Source organism: Branchiostoma belcheri, unplaced genomic scaffold, assembly GCF_001625305.1.
Source record: "Branchiostoma belcheri isolate BF01 breed outbred unplaced genomic scaffold, Haploidv18h27 scaffold79, whole genome shotgun sequence".
NCBI classification, from domain to species: Eukaryota; Metazoa; Chordata; class Leptocardii; order Amphioxiformes; family Branchiostomatidae; genus Branchiostoma; species Branchiostoma belcheri.
In genome coordinates this window covers 1325888-1343476 of record NW_017804453.1, presented here as the reverse complement: position 1 = coordinate 1343476, position 17589 = coordinate 1325888, and the positions used below count along the sequence as shown (strand labels likewise).

Below are 17589 nucleotides of genomic sequence, written 5' to 3'. Positions count from 1 at the left end.
ATATCAGATGTAAGGGTATATCCAATACTTTTGAGTGCATATCATGATATATTCTATTCTGTTTCATATCTTAAAATTATGATTGCCATTATGTTCAGTAATAATAGAACAAGCCAATCCTGATCAGAATTAGCTACATGTAGGTAACAATTATTTACAGAATAAATCAGGTAAACCATATAAGATAAAATAAAAGGTATAAGAACTGATTTTTCTTGGATGTGTCTGGACATGATTATCAGATTGTGATAACCTTCCTATCCCCTGGATATTGTAGAATTTACTAGAAAGGCCAAACTTTTATTGTGTACATATTTTTACACATTATCATGTAACATGCACACTAACTTGATTACATGGATGACATCTGTGCAAGCATCAATTTCCATCCATTTCCCAAAAATTGTGACCATACTCATACTGTTTCATTTGGAACTTGAAGGATGACAGAGGATGAAAGGAAAACAAAAAGACGCCAGAGGAAGGAAAGCAGGGCTCAAATTATCAACAAAGTTAAGAAGGTGTGGAAGAGCAGTTATTTGTTCATTTTTCCTGATTGTAGATTTCAAATCATAATGAAGGAAAGTTTTTTTTCGTACACTTACATCAGTTTTAGGTGCCCATAAGATGTCATTCATATTATTACCGCATCAGTATGGCCCAACATGCCTGAAAATTGCACAATTCTATCACACCTTGAAACAGGATAACCATATATATAGATACTCACTGTAACCCAGGTGGGGACGAGATCGCACTTGTTAAGCACAAAGATGAGATGCTTGTAGCTCTTTTCCTTAGTCATGAAGTCCTCAATGTGTTTGGAGCGAGTCCCCATTGGATTACGGGCATCCAGGACTTGTATTACCACATCAGAGGAGTCTATTACCTGGATAGGTCGGAAGTTAGGAGACTGTCAGAAATAGAGCTACATGTATTGATACATGTAACAAGAAATCACAATTCCCCCATGTTTCTTGTTGGCTCCTGGCCAGGTTATCAGACCTTTGTCATTTTGCCTGTCAATTTCACACCACCCACATGCTTTCAACCTACTCTGTCTTGATAGATGGATACAAAAACTCACAGCTCAACAACCTAATAAATACTCAAATGAAGCACAAATATAGAACAAAATACACAACATACAATTCATCTGCAATGTCTTCAGGAGTGGACACTTCAGGACTTGAGGGTGACCTTGTCAAACTTTTAAGCCATTTTAGACACATCATGGTTTGCATAAAAATGGGTATACTCTACTAGTATATGAAATCAATCTAGAGAAAGAGCACACATCATATACATGAAACAGAAAACTGATTTTTAATTAACCCTTGTCCTGCTGGCATTTTTTACACAATAGTTGTCAATAAATTCAAGTTTTGATCAGGTCATAAACCCGACTTTTTTGCCTGTGGTGGAATAGTTACTCCCGCATTCATTGCATTTCACTGCAGTGTGATGCATTGCATGAGAATAAACCCACAAGTTATACATATACAGGGCGCTATGTGGATGGTACTGTGTGTGCAACCCATATATCACGGCTCCGCAGGACGAGTTAATTAACATTTAGATTTAGGTAACAGAAAGGTTACCTTATACAGCTCTCCCCATATTCTTCTGGATGTACCCTTGCTGAAGATGGGTTCTCTTGCCTCATCTCTGAAACCATCAAGAATTGCAGTAATTCATTAAATGGGGCAAGAGAGGCAACTTTGTATGGCCTGCCCTGCACTACCCTAATACAGTATTGCCATGCAGTACTGCTTTAAGTCACTAGGAGGTGCTGCTAGCTCAGTGACATTTTCCTAGGTGAAAACTCAGGTGATTTTACAAGTGACAACAAGTACTAGTAAATGTTAGCCTTATTAGGATATTTTAAGTTAACTCCTCAATATTTCAACTCTATGCGCCCACAAGGAATGTCATCACACCTGATTCCTTCATCTTCCAACTCCAAGTCCTTGTCTTTCTCCTGGTCATATTTGTCTGTGGACTCCTGAACAACATTCATAAGACCCTGCACAGGAATAAAGTACATTGTTCAACATTGGTCAGAAAATCTCAATTCGTAATTACCTTCATTCATAATTGCACGGAGACAGTGTGTGTGTGTGTGTCTGCGTGTGTGTCTGCATATTTGCTTGCATCTGTAGGTATTTGCGTAGAATGGCAAGAAGGGCCATAGTTGAGAAAGTCAAAGCAAACATATCAATACCTGGTAATCTGCCACCTTTAAACTTGGTTTCTTCCTCTGGGCCTTCTTACCAAAGGTGGTTTCAAAACTCTCAGTGTCAAGAAGGTGAACACGTGCAGTCTGGAGGGGAACAAATGTTTATTTCTTTACCCACCTGTCAAACAGTAAAGGAAAACTATCTTACACAATACACAGTGAACTTTCTCCCTTTCTTTCTTACAGAAAGTGAATCACTGAAAAAAATATCAAATTAGACTTAGCTAAACGAATCCCAACAAACAGTTAAGCTCCTTTCAAGAAATGTAAGTGAAAGCAGATGAATTTACAGTAATACTTTCATAAATAGCAAAAATTAAAACCTCTCCATACGTCAGGAGACGTGCAAAGCCTGCCATGTGTACCAACCTTAGCCCTGTCATGTAGCAGTGACAGAGGCAGCTTACTCTGCCTCATCACCACCTGGTACGGGTCCTTCACTACTTTACCCATCTCTTCCTGGAATGTCTGCAGAGCATTCTGGGTAACTACTCTTGTATTTCCTGAAAAAAATACAAACATCTATATGGAAACACTTAGTTCCCTGTGAACAAGAGGCTAGTAGTACAGTCTACCCTGGCTTCCAGGACACCATGAAGCAACCACAGGCAACCAGCTTATCAATGCAGCTGGCTAACTGCTAGGAAAAATGGCCTGGACACCCATCAGACAAGTCAGTTGGTAGCACTTGAAACCTCCCTGTTACACTTTTGTATGCACACAAATTTAAAGACAAACCCATCCAACATCATACATCTATGCCTGGAGGTAACTTATTTGCAAACTCACCAAACCATCTTCTGTTTGGTTCTACCCTGGCCATAGATCCAGATGGCAGGCTGCCCTGGAACACAGCTGGTCGAACAATCTTGCCCTCTCTGTTCCTGTAATTTAAGAGAAATCAATGATATTTCAATCAAAGGCAATTGTCCAAATTTTCGCTTGACAACAGTTAGTTTCTTTCCATTTGGCTCTTCTAAAGGCTGTTTGTAAGAGAAACATGATACAACGTTTTATGGCCAATAACTTTGTAGAGAAGGTTTTAACATCTGGGAGAAAACCAATTAATCCAAATAGCTGTTCGTGTTTTACATACAAAGAATTTCAGAAATAAAGAATTACAAATATACCTAGGTCACATGTTTGACAATCTAAAACTTCATTATGATTATGTGCATAGACAATCTACCAAAGGCCAGTGCAAGTGTTAAGGTGGCGCTGAGGTCTCGTGGGGTGGTGCAGGGAGGGTATAGGAGTCGGTGACTTCTCAACCTCGTAGCGTCGTAAGATTTAGTTCAAATTTAATGAAATTCACACACAAGTAACAAAAATATGTGTGGATCACATAAATAAAATGTTTTGCAGGAGAAAGTGAGACAATTTAGCAAATTTGTACCTCAAAACTCAACTTCCGGTTCGTGGGGTCCCAATCCGTTTGTGGCAAGTTTAGTGCCTAAAGCTGTCCTAATATCACTAAAACTTTAGTCTAAAGTCATTACTAACACTACAGGCCATGTCCGTATAAAATTATTTTTCAACATTTTGACCAAATTCAACAGATATTAGAGAAATAAGCTTGATTTTTGATGCAAAACTCTGGTGTGTCTCTCGGTCGGGGCAACGACCTCTCCAAAAATGTAACTTTATACGGCCAAGGAAAGGGGTCAACCCCACCACGTGAAACACCCAAATAAGGCATGAACCGAATGTATCCGGAGAAAAATTGCCACAAAAAAGAGGTATCCATTGGCTCCGATGTTCGCCGAAGATGCAAATGAGGCCTGTTATGTAGCCCCACTGCACTGCATTAATTGGAATAATCCCCGTGACGTTCCCACTGGGAACGATCCTGGCAGGGCTGGGATCTGCCTCGCACATGTGTGGACGAGTCCAACTCAAAACAAGTAGCATGCAGGTTCCATATTGTGTTTTGAGTCCATAGTTACATGAAACTACTTACAGTTTGTAGTTAATTTTCATTTCTTTGTTAGTATTTTGCTACCTTATAGCGACAAACATGTATAGTGTGCACCAATAAGTTGTCTACATAAAAGAAACCCTTTTCTTACGTGGTATCTCCCAAGTACCACAGTTACTATCGCTCCAAGATACAGCATGTTCAGGGGTAATCACATGTTTTAATGAAGGGAAACAATATTTTAATGTGATGCTAAAGGCTACAACTCTTTTTATATGACACACAGTGTGTATACAGTGTATTTATCCCTGTCTTTTGTAAGAAACATCCTTCAGTGTAAGCGGGTCAGGTCTTGTGGGCGTAATTGACACCACCCTCCTGTCACAGCTGCTAGCTCTCCCATCTGAATACATCAAGATTCGGGCAACTTCGGACACGTTCCACATGAGTGATAATTGTAACCTCAGCGCCACCTTAAAGGACAGGTACAGTACCTCTTTGGCTTCCCCCCTCTGTACATGAGTAGTCGCTTGATGGTAGTTTTGTCCCGCATGTTTTTACCGCCTGATGCAGCTCCAGATACTCGGTCTGATGAAGTAGGAATAATTTTATTACCTTGAGGATACATTATTGATACATTATGCAAACATTGTGAGAAACATATTACAATACAAGCAGTATTCCTCCAGATAGGTATTGCCCAGCCGTGTTGTGATGAAATAAAAAGACTTGTGGTGTGGACCTTTTTGGTCCAATGTTGGACACTTCGGTTCCTGGACAGGTTGGTCCCCAGCCTATCAGGACGTTTCAGCCCCACACTGCAGACATTTCGGCCCCAGGTCAATTACTGTTAGTGATCCAATATGTTATGTTTGATTGGACTTGAATCTAAACACGGAGAAACATACTCAACATGGTGAATTTTGAATTGCCCGTCTGCGCATGCTGGCTGAAAGATTTCTGATGATCAGGATGTTGCACACCAAAATACTTCTTCTCAAATATATATATCCACGAAGCAGCCTAAACTACAATTTTCACAACATTCTGACAGATATATACACATGCGTAAAAACGACGTAAGGCTACCGTAAGAGACAAAGTAGAGTTCACGCGACTTAGCATGGTTGCCAGACGTATTTAAGCTCCCGAGACTTGGAAGCTAAAATAGGTCTGGTAACCTGCAGACGGCAGAACCAAGCTAACGTGATGATTCGTCTGTCCACTTGAGCCCCCCTCCCCACCATTCTCAACCATGATATTCTATACATACCTGGATTTGTGCTCGAATTAGACTTCTTAATTCGATCCTGAACTTTCTTCTTCTTCTTCTGCACTGTCTTCGCCATTTCTGTTACTTGCTTTTGTCAAAGTTTGGTGTTTATTCGGGCAAAGGATGCCAAGTTCCAACTTGCAGCTGGGAACCTCGTGGAGGAAAGGTCAAAGGTGAAAAACCTTGAATCACCGGCAAGAAGTTTATGTATCTTTTACCATTTTTCATGTGCGCAAAATATTTTTTACAAATAATCTGTAAAAACTAACTTCCAGGTGCAAATTATGGAAGTTATTACGAAATTCAATTCAAAAAAAATATATGACAAATCCAGTTTCCCATCATGCAGCCTTGGGGTTCGTTCACTTTGCAAAGAAGGGGCGTAAACAAAATTGAATCTAGAACAATTTAGAAGAATAACCATTTTCATCACCATTTTAAATTAAGTCATACTATTATTAGTAAAAATGTAATTAAACTTTATTTTCTATGTTATACTTGTCGTAGTCGTTTTATTGTTCATAACGCCCCAGATTTAATATACGTCTCCCCCACAAACTACATTGTTCTCTTCCATGACACTTTGGCTCCAAATTTGAACGGCGGGATTTTGTTGAAAATCTGCACAGTCGCGTCTTCAAGTTGTCTTGAATCTTTTCTCCTAGTCGTTTCTATTTAAAGAAAAGCCATTTGTATCCACCATGAAAAGAAGCTGTCCTAGGGCGCGGATCCGGGCTGTTGTAAAGAGACACCAGCCGAATGCTAAGATGAGCAGGAATGCAGAACTTGTCGTAAGTAACGTAGCCCCCCCCCCTCAACTAAAACATCTTACCACATGTCGCGACAAATTTGTACAGTTTGGTTCCTTTTGAATGATCAACCATGCATCTTTGAGTTTGGGAAAAACTGTAAGATGTAGTTCCACCATCAAATATTACCTTCCCCAGTAGCGTGAATCTACTCTACGCCACATGCGGTATAATTTTTGTAACAACATGGAGGTAGAAAAAATGGTAACAATAAACATGATCTGTTCTTACAAGTTGCTGAAGAAAGAGAAGTGACTTTACCTTGATATGAATAACTACCAAAATAACTTCATTCAGCACCTGGTCATAATTTTTAAACTGCCTTAAAAATAAAATTAAAGAATCAACAAACAAATAATCTACTGTATATGTCTCAGTCACTACAGCTACATGGCCATGGCCACGGGCTACAATTATCCTCTATCCCACAGGTGTTCCTGAGCTACATGTTGTTCCTGAAGCGGCTAGCGGCTGCCTCGTGTGTGGAAGCCCAGCAGGACAGACAGAAGGTTGTGACAGGACAGCATGTCAATAAAGTCCTTAAGGTATGTAAGATAGGATTTATAATTTTATATGTTCTTGTCTGGGAACAGACTCCTCATACTCATAGTCAGTTGCATTTTAGCCAGAAGGCCTAGGTAAGGCCACACCGACTTAATTCTATGGATGGCATCTGCGCGTGCATTGATTTTCGCCTATTCCAAAAAAACAAAAAAAAAGATCACGTCCACCCAGGCTCTGGCCTGGCTCTATATATATATGTCTATGCCTGGGTGGTCCCTGGTAAATAGCGATAATAGTCACAATACGGAGCAGGTGGTAACTCTGGAGGATGGCACCCAGGCTACCGGAGCTCCATGACTCCAGATCTCAGTACATACTAGTACATGTACACGTACATAAAGTGCGGACTCATAAATTTCGCAAAAATCCAGCATGTCATATACGTCGCTATGTACTGCCGCAAATTCACAATAACAGCTTTGTATTCCTGTGGTTTAGTAACATTTTTATTTTTGGCCAGATTATTTTTTATTCGCCCGCGTGCACTAGTTTGTGGGTCTTCAGATGATGTCATCCATAAAATTAAGATGGTGTGGCCTAAGAAAAAAAATGTTGCGTGTCAAGCTATAAAACCGACCCTATAAACCTGTCAACCCTGTCCAAGAACAAAAAGAAATTTCCATCATTGACTTAAAAAGGGTTTGCAAGAAGTTAGCGATTCAAGCAGTCAAGTGTAACATAGAATTACAAAATACAGATTAGAGTTGTTTCCATAGTATGAGGTCACCATGAAAAACATGAAAGTGCAGCCTCTGCAAACAATCAATATTAATTATTAGTTACTGTAACCTCTCGGAAAGTTCATTCCATTGCTTTTATTCTTTCTAGAGTGTCCTAAAGGCAAGCAAAGGGTGATGCTGACCACCAGAAAATACAACACAGGAATATGCTGCCATTACTTTATGTACAGGCCCATGAGAGCCATGCCTTTCAACTTCAAGGGAATAGACCAATCGGATCCTGATTATCCATCACAATAAGTTATTAGAAAATCAACCAATGAGACTATCTACATGTCTGTCAAATGTATTTGCATTTTCATAAATCTATATGTTTTGAATTTGACAGAGGTCTATGTAAGGGCTATGGGATCAGTCTACTCATTCAGCTGGTTCCTAGGTGTTATCCTTCTTCCTATATGTCTATAATTATACCAAGTTTTTACAAAGGTTCATCAACAATATTCAATCACTTAATCACTTAATGTCACCAGAAACACACCAGGATAAAGCTACATATATCACTCACTCACTAAATAGTATATCAGCTTGTCTTAGTTTTTTATAAACAGTATAAAACATATACGAAATTTGCTCATTTTGTACAATTCATAACATGTGTTTGCCTCATCACTAGTCCTTAATGATAATAGATCATTTTGAATTCGAAGGAAGGTGCAATTAGATGTTCTTTTATGAACATCACCAATCTTTGAAAAGTTTGATACTGATATTAAGGAAGGTTTTGTTTTGGGGAGCGGGTTTTCTGCACGTGAAAAATTTGCGCGTGAAAAACATGCGCATGAAAAATAAAAGTCCCTGAAATATGTTAGAAAATATGTGGTATCAAATTCTTAGGCTGGAAAATGTTGTCCTCTGGTATAATTTCCCCTCTGTTACTAGTGTTAGACAAAATTTTTGTTTCAAAATGTACGTCCCTTGGGAATAAGCTAATTTGCATATCTTCTATAAAACTTTTGAAAATCGCTTGAATTTGGAAAAGTTACTATTATAATGTTTTGTACAGTAAAATGTAACAATTTAAAGCTTTTCTCCCTTCCAGAAGTTTGATTTTATGCTTTTTTAAACAAATTCTTTCTCGCGCAAATTTCAACCTTTTTTGCGCGTGAAAACAATACATAACCTTTGAAAATCACCTGAAATCACTGAAAATTTGGCAAAACAAGGCTATGTAGTCTAGAATGCAAGCAAATGGTGTTAAATTTTCATTTTCTAGTCTTTTTTCTAACTTTTAAGCTTAAGTTAAAACAGCAAAAAGTTTTTAAATCCTCTGGGAATCAGCTAATTTGCATATTGTCATGTGCAGATTTTTCACGCACAAAAAAAAACCATCCCTTGTTTTTAACTTAAGTAAATATGTACAAGTCTGGATAACTACACTATTTCATATGAAAACTTTGCCATCTCTGAGGTATATAGAAGACACCCTGTTGCCATTGGTGTATACATGGAAAATACTGTACTTGTGATATGACTCAGACTAGTACTAGACTAGTAGTAGATGAAAAGTTAAGAACCTACTAGTACTATGTTAGAGACATCATTTCAGATGGGATATAGATTAGTGTAAATATGTTATTTAGATGTAGCTGTTCAGTCACTTAGGTGAAAGTCCTTTGTTGTAATAATAAAGATGTAAATACATAAAATTATATACAATAGCCTTTGGTTGTCAGACTTATCCACTAAGCTAGACATATATGCCTGTAGAAAGAGGTAGTACGTAGGAAAGGCTATTTTTCACTAAATTTTCAGACAAAAAAACTGAATTTCACTTTCATAGGAAAAACAGAATTTCACACAGAAACATTTTCAAAAAAGTCCAAACATGTATAATTGAACATCTTATGTAATTACATCCTTCCAAGCTAGGGTACATTTGCCTGCTAGCTAGAACCCTACAAAGGTTCCCTGAAACAGGAACAATGTAGAAGTGAAAATGATGCAAAAGCACTGTTCAAAGATCTGTGGATTGCTCATCCTCACTGACAGCCTGGTCATCCTCTACAGCATCTTCAGTTGCCATTGTAACATCACTGCTGGAGTTGGTGGTATGATCAGACCCCCTGCGTGGTTCCGCCTCCTTCAGGTGTTCCATGACTGTTGCCGCTGCGTCCAGCCTCTCTATCTGGTACAGTAGGCAGCCGAGGTCCTGCACAGTACGGCCCTCCTCCTCAAACCTGTCCAGCAGAATGGCCATAGGACTGGGCTAGAATACAGCATTCAAACAATGTTACAATTTAATGACTAAATTCACATTTAATTCACATATACAACAGCAAGACCAGTTCAAGCATATTGTACAGTGTAGTGTACTTAGTCATATGCATCTTTTTAAAGAATTTCACTATGATAACATCAAGATATACTCTGTGAAAGGTCAGTTTGCCAGTTACGATCTCATCTTATTAGTAATACATACAAGAGACATAAAGGACAGGTGTAAAACCTTTTGCACTGCCCTATGTTATAATGTTATAAGCTGGTATTGGTCCCACACATTTTCCCATACCATAAATGTGCAAATTGTTGTAGAGTATCATACCTGGGTCTCCAACCAGCGTATGCAGTGGTCGAGGTTGAGCTTGCCGGCGAAAGCTCTCCAGTCGTTTCCAAGGGTAGAACGTGCGTCTAACAACATCTGCAGCTTCATCCTGAGGGAGTGGGAGATCCGCGGGACCCTCGGGCCGGGAAGCCCCAGGAGTGGCGTGCCGACCTGGCTGCTGTTCACATCCTTCCCAGAAGAGGGCACAGTTGATCGGCTTGAGCCAGGTCTGGAAGAGTTTGTGGGTCCAGAGGACCACGTGCCCTGGCCAGCCTCGGTGGCAGCCAGGATCCGCAGTTTTGCAGAATCTTCCACCCGGCTGCGCTGGTAGGCGATGATGGTAACACTGATATCGGAGACCGTCGGGTCATCGCGTTGGAAACAGAAGGACGCGTATGGACACAGATTGTGCCACAGTTGGATAAACTGTACGTCCTCTTTGGGGGCATCCGTGTTCGTCCACCCATCGCACAGAGTTGTGAGTTCAAGTTTAAGATTGCTACCGTCCCCTTCAAAGAGCAGTAGCTTCTCAGCGTTACACTGTCTGCCGCCTAGTTCCCCTTCCTTGTACCGAGCAAACTGCAGTGCGCAGGGGGTGTTGTTGAGCAAATATATCCTCACCTCGTAGAAGCGCCCATCTCTGAGAGCGTACGCAAAAGGTACCATCTGTAGCCATTTTCTGACAACACCGCCGTCTTCTGCAGTCATGATACTGGTGTACAGAGAAAAGTGATTCAACCTGACAATGCATTCGTCCCCAAGAAAGGAGCACTGGCGGTCTGTGTCTCTTTTCTTGCATAACAGTCTCCATTTCTTGTCACCAAACAGATGTGTTTCGCTGGTCCATGTGGAGACCAAAGTAGGTTCAAATGCGCAGTGCTTATAAGTGAGTGTACACGGCCGCTTCAAAGTGAGTCCATGCGGACCACAGTGAACTACAGGGCTGACCAGACCTTGTTTTTCTGTCAGCTTTGGCCCGTCGTTCAAGTCCCAGACCAGAGTGAGTGAGATGAGTTCCCTGCGGGACGTCTCCAGGGCTCCCGGGGGGATGGTTAGTGAGATGCCCATGCAGTCTAACATGAGCACGGCCCCGCGGTGATCCACCCACCTGGACACACACACCACCAGCTTACCGTGGACTGTCTTAATCTTACTGGTGTCTTCTTGTTTTCTCAAATCGTACAAGAAGTCATCCGGGATTCCTCTCCTGTCACAGAAATCAACCGAGGACACTGGAGGAGAAATGACAGTTGATTTAGGTGAAGAGTTTTCCAGCACTCCAAAACCAGCTACTCTACCGTCATACATGTACGCCTGGAAATGAGCTGCTCCGTTTGTGTAGGAGAACTGTTCAGAGCGGCCGATGTTTAGGGCAGGATATCCGAGAGACAACGTCTGACCATTTCTGTACGCAGGCCACACGGATAAGTCGTTGGTCTCCTCCACACGACCACGAAGCGCAGGCACTGAGAACTTCTTGCTCAGTGACTGCCACCACTTGAACTTCAGACATAGTATCAGTAGTATTAGTAATAGGAGAAAGATCCCAACAGCTGTAACCACGGCAAATACGATAGTGTCTTCCCAATCACCGCCGCTGTCATCCTTGTCTTTTAAAGGCCTCTTGAAACCCATGATTACGTGACACAGGAGTTCTCAGTCACGACTGCATGAAGGTACCTAAATGAACAAAAAAATGATAACAGGATTAGTTTTTTGTACACACGACTTCTGGATCTTTTAGAATGCATGTATGTCCCTATTTAGTATTTATATAGTCAAGGAAAACATACACGTCCCCAAAACTGCCACAAGCATGCACTTTGGAACAAGCGGGGCTCGTGACTTTGTAATGTCACAAGGGTCATACAGTAGTGATTACTATAACTATAACACCTTTTTTCGTGAGGCGTAGCGAGCTATTAGGTATCCAGCCAGATCTAACTTGTTGTTACGCGTTGCTGTTAATTTCCAATTGTTTAGCGTAATTGATCACTTTTCAAATTGTACGTGATATATATAAAGTGAAAGTGAATGCTAGATTGACAAAAAGTCACAACAAAGTTTCCTGTTATGTCGTTCGTAGACCAACTTTAACAGACACCCTATGAACACAAATCAAAGGACCAAATTGAACTTAACCCAAAATCATTCGCAGGAATTTTACCATTCTACATGCAGAACCCCCAAATCTTCAGCATTGTCAGTCCACTGGCCAATACAGACCCTCCTAAAATATATAACATTTGTCGTGGTAATCTTTTGGTCGTCTGTTTGAGTAGTAAACAGACGACATATAACTCTGTTCTCCCTGTTTGAACACTACTTCTAATGCAAGGATATTATTGTCACACATACCGGTATCCATGCAGCTTGTTTTTTATTATGTTTTATTTTTTTACATTTATATCCGCTGGTATCCATGAAGCTTGTTTTTTTATTTATGTTTCATTTTTTGTTTTTCACATTATACTCTCTGGTATCCATGCAGCCTGTTTTTTATTTAAGTATTATTTGTTTATTTGTTTTACGTTATATACTCTGGTATCCAAGCAGTCTGTTTTTGTTTAGGGTTTATTTGTTTATTTGTCTTACAAGTATCCATGCTGCCATATGTGTTGTATTTGTTTATTTCAGACATAAATGGCCATGCTCTACCATCCACTCCCGAACAGCGTTTTCTTGTCTCTGGTCAATAATTGATGAAAATGTTGACCAGACCAAATTGACCCTTGCCTGAATCCACACGACGCCAATCTCTGTCTGTATTTACCGTGCTACACCCATCCCTTCGGCTGTAGTGTGTTGTTTGCAAATTATAACACACAGGTGACCTCTGGCTGACCACATGTATTGTTTAAAGCTTGTTTTATCGGACAGGAGGCGACGTCTACACCCTCTGTCACAGAAGGACAAATGAGGGTAAAGGTGAAGAAAGGTCTATCTCTAATGGTATAGCGGGCATGAAAAAATTTAGTACCGCGGAAAAAAGCCTACATTTTGTACAGAAGTTTCGCCCGTACTACGACGTACCCCGAGCCCTTATCAACAAGTATGGTTGGTTCCTAATGAAATGTGTCTGATGCCCCCCTCACACACCGGTTAACGCCCCTTCTAAAGATGATCTGCAATAACAGTTCGGCCAGGTGGGCGTGTTTATCTTGCAAACCAAGACGAAAACAAGTACTAGGTGGCTTTTTGCTCTGCTGTTGTAACTATGCATGACATAATTTCCGGGTAGTTTATGCTATTAACTCCATCGCAGAAAAGAATGTCGACGTCATTGATTGATTAATACAATAATACCATTTTACAAAGCGGAACAAACTTAAGTATACTTGACTTTAAACACGGAAAACGGAAGTTTGAAACACGACTATACAGACACACTACACTTGTTTTGACGCAATGAATTGAGGAGAATGAACCGTTGACTACGTCATTGCCTTTGTTTCAACCTGCACGTTTGACTATAACTTGTCCCAGTCATAGGTGTTATGTTAGGAAAATGAAGCACGTTTTTCGTCAACCTAACGGCGCGGTCACATTCGCCATTGTACGATTTCAATATCGTAGTAGGTTGTAGAAAAACCAACCACCGATAAGACTGTTTCCGTAACAAGACATGAATTTTTACGACACAACCACGATTATCCCCCAAATGCCCTCAGTTTGCGATCGTACGACGTGTGTGACCCGGCCCTAACCAGTAAGTTTTGTTCCGTCCTGTTGGGGAAAACCTGTGTTGTATGACGGACCAAAAGCTGTACAAACACATGCGGTCATCGAGGTTTCCCGCGGCTGCCTTTGCCACTCACTGGTAAGTGGCACCACCAGCTCTTGTCGTGAAATATTGTGGAGGAGAAAACGTCTAGTTCAGTTTATGTCCAGTTCAGAATCAGGAAAAAAGTACTCGTACTCCAAGAAAACGTGTGAGGTAAACCGTGATGTTCCCTTACACGAATGGCAATGACCTTGCCGTAAACATGTGACAGAATCGTACACCTCTACCTTACCTCACATCGACGTCTTGAACCTCTACACTAGTAAACTTGATAGGCTAAATGGAATCAAAATATTGAAAAAAGTCACTACGTACCTTACTTCTTAGATACGACTCGCACTGGCCGGGACCTCAGCATGATCGTGCCGCTTGCTGCTTCGTGCACACCCGGAAATTAAAATGGGCGAGACCAAACGGTAAGTACAAGTACCACTCGCCGGTGTCACCAAACATTGGCATGGTATGACGTCATATGTTTACAGACTCCTATGATAGGATGTTTAATTATTAACTCCAATAAGACGTCCTTCACCATAACATTAACAAGAAATCAGACATTCCAGACTTCCAGGCAGTAATGTGGGTTTTGAATTTATTGAAACATTAGATAAGATTGAATGACGTACATTATGCAGGACTAGGAAACAGCAGGAATGGAGTCTCTCATGCGATCCCCGGCTTCCTGAATTGTCCCATGTCGACTTCTAACTCCAGATTCTGTGACCTTCAGGTTCACCCCATCTACAGTGACCTTTTGACCACCTGTTGTTCTGCCTCTCAATATCCCACTACCCATGTTCTGTCAACCTCTCAAGATTTATTCACACCATGATTACTAACATGTAGATCTTACGAAAGAAACTTCCCCTTGGAATGTTTTTGTCGGCCATTGAGTTCCTCTTATGAGCCCCCTGCGAGAAAAGAGTCAGTTTTTCTTTCAACATTCTTTCAACTTAGTCCAAACCCGCTAGATGGCATTGCTGAGCTTCACGGTACACCAAGCATACCATTTAGGCAAACACAGTCTTGTTTGTCTTGATATAAACAAACCCGATGCAGGTATCCTAAATCACATGCAAACAAAATAGACCGTAGCTCCTCCTTTTCTTACATTTCTTTCTTTCTTTTGTTTCTTTTTTAACTAATATCAATTTAAAACCTGTGAATTAATAAGACGATAGAGACAGGAGCAATCCAACCGTAATTACCTTAACAAGAGGGATGATATTAGCGTTCTGAGGATCACTCTAATCCATCTTCTCTGACTGTAATTGTAAAGAAAGAAAGAAATCAACCCATACATTCGCGTGCACAGTTGTCTATCCATCTAATTTAATGCCGCTTGTTACATCCCTACTCCAGTGATGATATGCATATGATTTGACATCCAATGTAACTAAAATGCATATAATGTACGGATTTATCAATTCAAAAGGAAGTTGGTTTGGTTCAAATTTGTATCAGAGGCATCTGCGAAACATCTTTTAGTTGCCACTTGTACTTATCAAGGGCGTGGTTTCATCCATTGAACATGCATGCATTCATGAGAAAATACCAAGTTGAGTAGACTACGGCTAGTAGTAAGAGATCTGCGCCTTGTTAATGTTATCCAAGATGTCAAATGATCGTTACCGGTAAAGGAAAGGCAGAGAAAATTAATAGATTTCTACTATAAAGAACGTGTCACCAACGTTCATCGCCCATTTAAACTGACGTCTGGTTTGAAAGTCCTCTGCTATGTTTTTCAAAACATCGACACCCCTGTACGAGTATTTACCCCTGACAGTGATTGTTCCCATCATCTGCCGTAGCGGTGCTCGTTGAGGAAAACTAGGATTACATTTACCACGTCATGTGTCGTATCACGGTCTTTACTGATGTCCTATCATGTCAGAAGGTTTCCATCAGGAGCTAAATCCGGCTTGAAGTCGAACTGATCCATCCCCGCTATCTACAACCACAGTGCAACCACAGGGACGCGGTAATACAAGGGGTTTAACAGTCACGCGGTGGAGATGAAAAGACGTATGTGGGAAAGTGACGGCCCGTCATTTCTGACAGTGACTGCTTTTGTTTTGTGAATTTTGTCAAACGCCATGTTGTTTTTCCGCCGTTAACAGCATCACCGATAATGTTAGAGGGAATTCCTCAATTCATCATCACAGGCCCATTAAGCCTTTAGCTAGTTAGGTAATAAAACGGTTATTCTTGCAGTGATTTACATGCTACCTAAAAGCTTTGCACCAGAGGCTGTGGTCGACCACGAAGCAACCGCTCAACGAATGCCGTGAACATTTGTTGTATTCTCATAGTCATGCATCATTTTCCAATTGTGAAATCAAGCTTAAAGGGTCTCACAGATTCAATTCATCGCCGCCATGTATAACGTTATACTGATATACAAAGGTACACAGCTACTTCATGTTTCATTTCTCTCACGACATTTTACCGAAGTTGTCAGCGCAGCCACAACGTCATGTCGCAGTACAAACGGCCGTGGTGTCTGGCAAAATGACAGGACTGGGATTATGTCAACCGTACCTGATCCCTTGTCACTCGGACGGGTTTGACTTTGTAACCGTCAGAAAGTCGTCCAAGTCACGATAAGGACATCCATGACGTCCGCATTGATGGGCGGCTAAAGCTGAGAGGGCTTATGTCACACTTCCACACTCGGCGACTGACGATTTATCCCCGCTCACATCTGCCTTTTACAGGTCTAAATGTGACAGTTTGGACAGAAGGAAGGGGGAGATTAGTGTAGGTGTCAGCGTTTTTCTGGCTGTGTGTTGTTGATATCGCATCCATGTGGGCAAAGATTCGCCCCCGGAGGATTTTACAGTCTAAAGATGGTGATAAAGGGTTGCTGTTTTTTTCACTGGCAGGTGTGTTTGCACAAACAGTTCTTGTCACCGAAAAGTGACACCTCCCTTTCCACAAGAAAGAACGCTCATCAAGGCCCACTTTTCACCAGACGGCGATCGCTTAGCGACAGTTGAGCGACCACGACTACATGGATCTGTGTGATTCCCAATCTTTTTAAATTGAATTATGATACACGTGATGGTATGATATTTTGATATATGTGTGATTCAAAGAAGCAACAAAACGCAAAACGTTTACGTAAAATAATTGAATTGTTCTTTATAATATGTATGTATGAAATAAGATTTGGTCGCTCAGCGGTCGCTGAGCCTCTGGTGGAAGGGGACGCAATATTTACACATGTTCTTTTACTAGTATTGAAATCGAGAGTCATACTATAGTCATACTGCTCCACTTTGAGACACCGATTGCTAAAGTTCCCTGCTACTGTATGTGCGTGTTGAGAAGGAAGACTGGCGATGTTCCGGCCTGTCAGAGCGATTATTCCATCGTCTTGTTGCTCGTGTCTCCGTTACCCATCCGGGACATTAGGCTGATATGAGGTCATTAGGTCCTGATCAAGCTATCATTAACCTTTTATTCCCAGACTTTCAATCTCCATTCGTGGAAAATGGATCATCAGTGGCCATTATTGAATTAATCCAGGCCTCGGTGTTAATGACTCATTCCTCGTGGGGTAAGGGTTGTCTGAAGATACTACTCAACCTACCAGTTGCTCTTATCCGGCATTTTGAGGTCAGACGGGCCTTTTGCTTTCAATTATTTCTGCGACTTGTTGAAATCCGTGCCTGTTGACTGAGTGGCGGCTGAGGAACCCTGTGTTTTCTCTGT

At 41.0% G+C, this 17589-nt stretch overlaps 2 protein-coding genes and 1 long non-coding RNA gene across 4 annotated transcripts in view; 1 reads left to right on the top strand and 2 right to left on the bottom strand.

Annotated features, from left to right (window-relative positions):
* Nucleotides 1-5628, bottom strand: part of LOC109485921 (nucleolar GTP-binding protein 2-like) — a 19762-nt gene extending 14134 nt beyond the window's left edge. The window contains exons 1-8 of the mRNA XM_019789617.1: nt 5431-5628; nt 4652-4745; nt 3029-3123; nt 2609-2742; nt 2225-2323; nt 1941-2026; nt 1602-1668; nt 731-889 (exon numbers count right to left, since the gene is read on the bottom strand). Of these exons, the coding sequence (XP_019645176.1) occupies nt 731-889; nt 1602-1668; nt 1941-2026; nt 2225-2323; nt 2609-2742; nt 3029-3123; nt 4652-4745; nt 5431-5506 (810 nt within the window). The 5' untranslated portion in view covers nt 5507-5628. The remainder of the gene's footprint in view (nt 1-730; nt 890-1601; nt 1669-1940; nt 2027-2224; nt 2324-2608; nt 2743-3028; nt 3124-4651; nt 4746-5430) is intronic.
* Nucleotides 5629-5995: 367 nt separating this feature from the next.
* On the top strand, nt 5996-8134 carry LOC109485936. Its single transcript, XR_002141164.1, has 3 exons — nt 5996-6221; nt 6671-6784; nt 7632-8134. It is a non-coding gene; the product is annotated as an uncharacterized LOC109485936 (long non-coding RNA).
* Nucleotides 8135-9239: 1105 nt separating this feature from the next.
* LOC109485935 (UNC5C-like protein) lies at nt 9240-14281 on the bottom strand. Of its 2 annotated transcripts, none has more exons than XM_019789638.1 (3): nt 14188-14281; nt 10089-11768; nt 9240-9752 (listed from the first exon to the last, which is right to left on the bottom strand). In XM_019789638.1, the coding sequence occupies exons 2-3, from the start codon at nt 11721-11723 to the stop codon at nt 9501-9503; spliced, it is 1887 nt and encodes a 628-aa protein (XP_019645197.1). In that variant the 5' UTR covers nt 11724-11768; nt 14188-14281; the 3' UTR covers nt 9240-9500. The 2 variants fall into 2 exon arrangements, with proteins under 2 accessions (XP_019645197.1, XP_019645198.1); XM_019789639.1 differs by having other exon boundaries at nt 14193-14255.
* Nucleotides 14282-17589: the final 3308 nt, after the last annotated feature.

Excerpts from the sequence above, each read along its gene's own strand:
- LOC109485935 (XM_019789638.1), bottom strand. The coding sequence starts at position 11,723 with ATGGGTTTCAAGAGGCCTTTAAAAGACAAGGATGACAGCGGCGGTGAT. Across the intron at positions 9,753-10,088 it reads TACGCTGGTTGGAGACCCAG|CCCAGTCCTATGGCCATTCT; the intron begins GTATGATACTCT and ends GCTGTATTCTAG.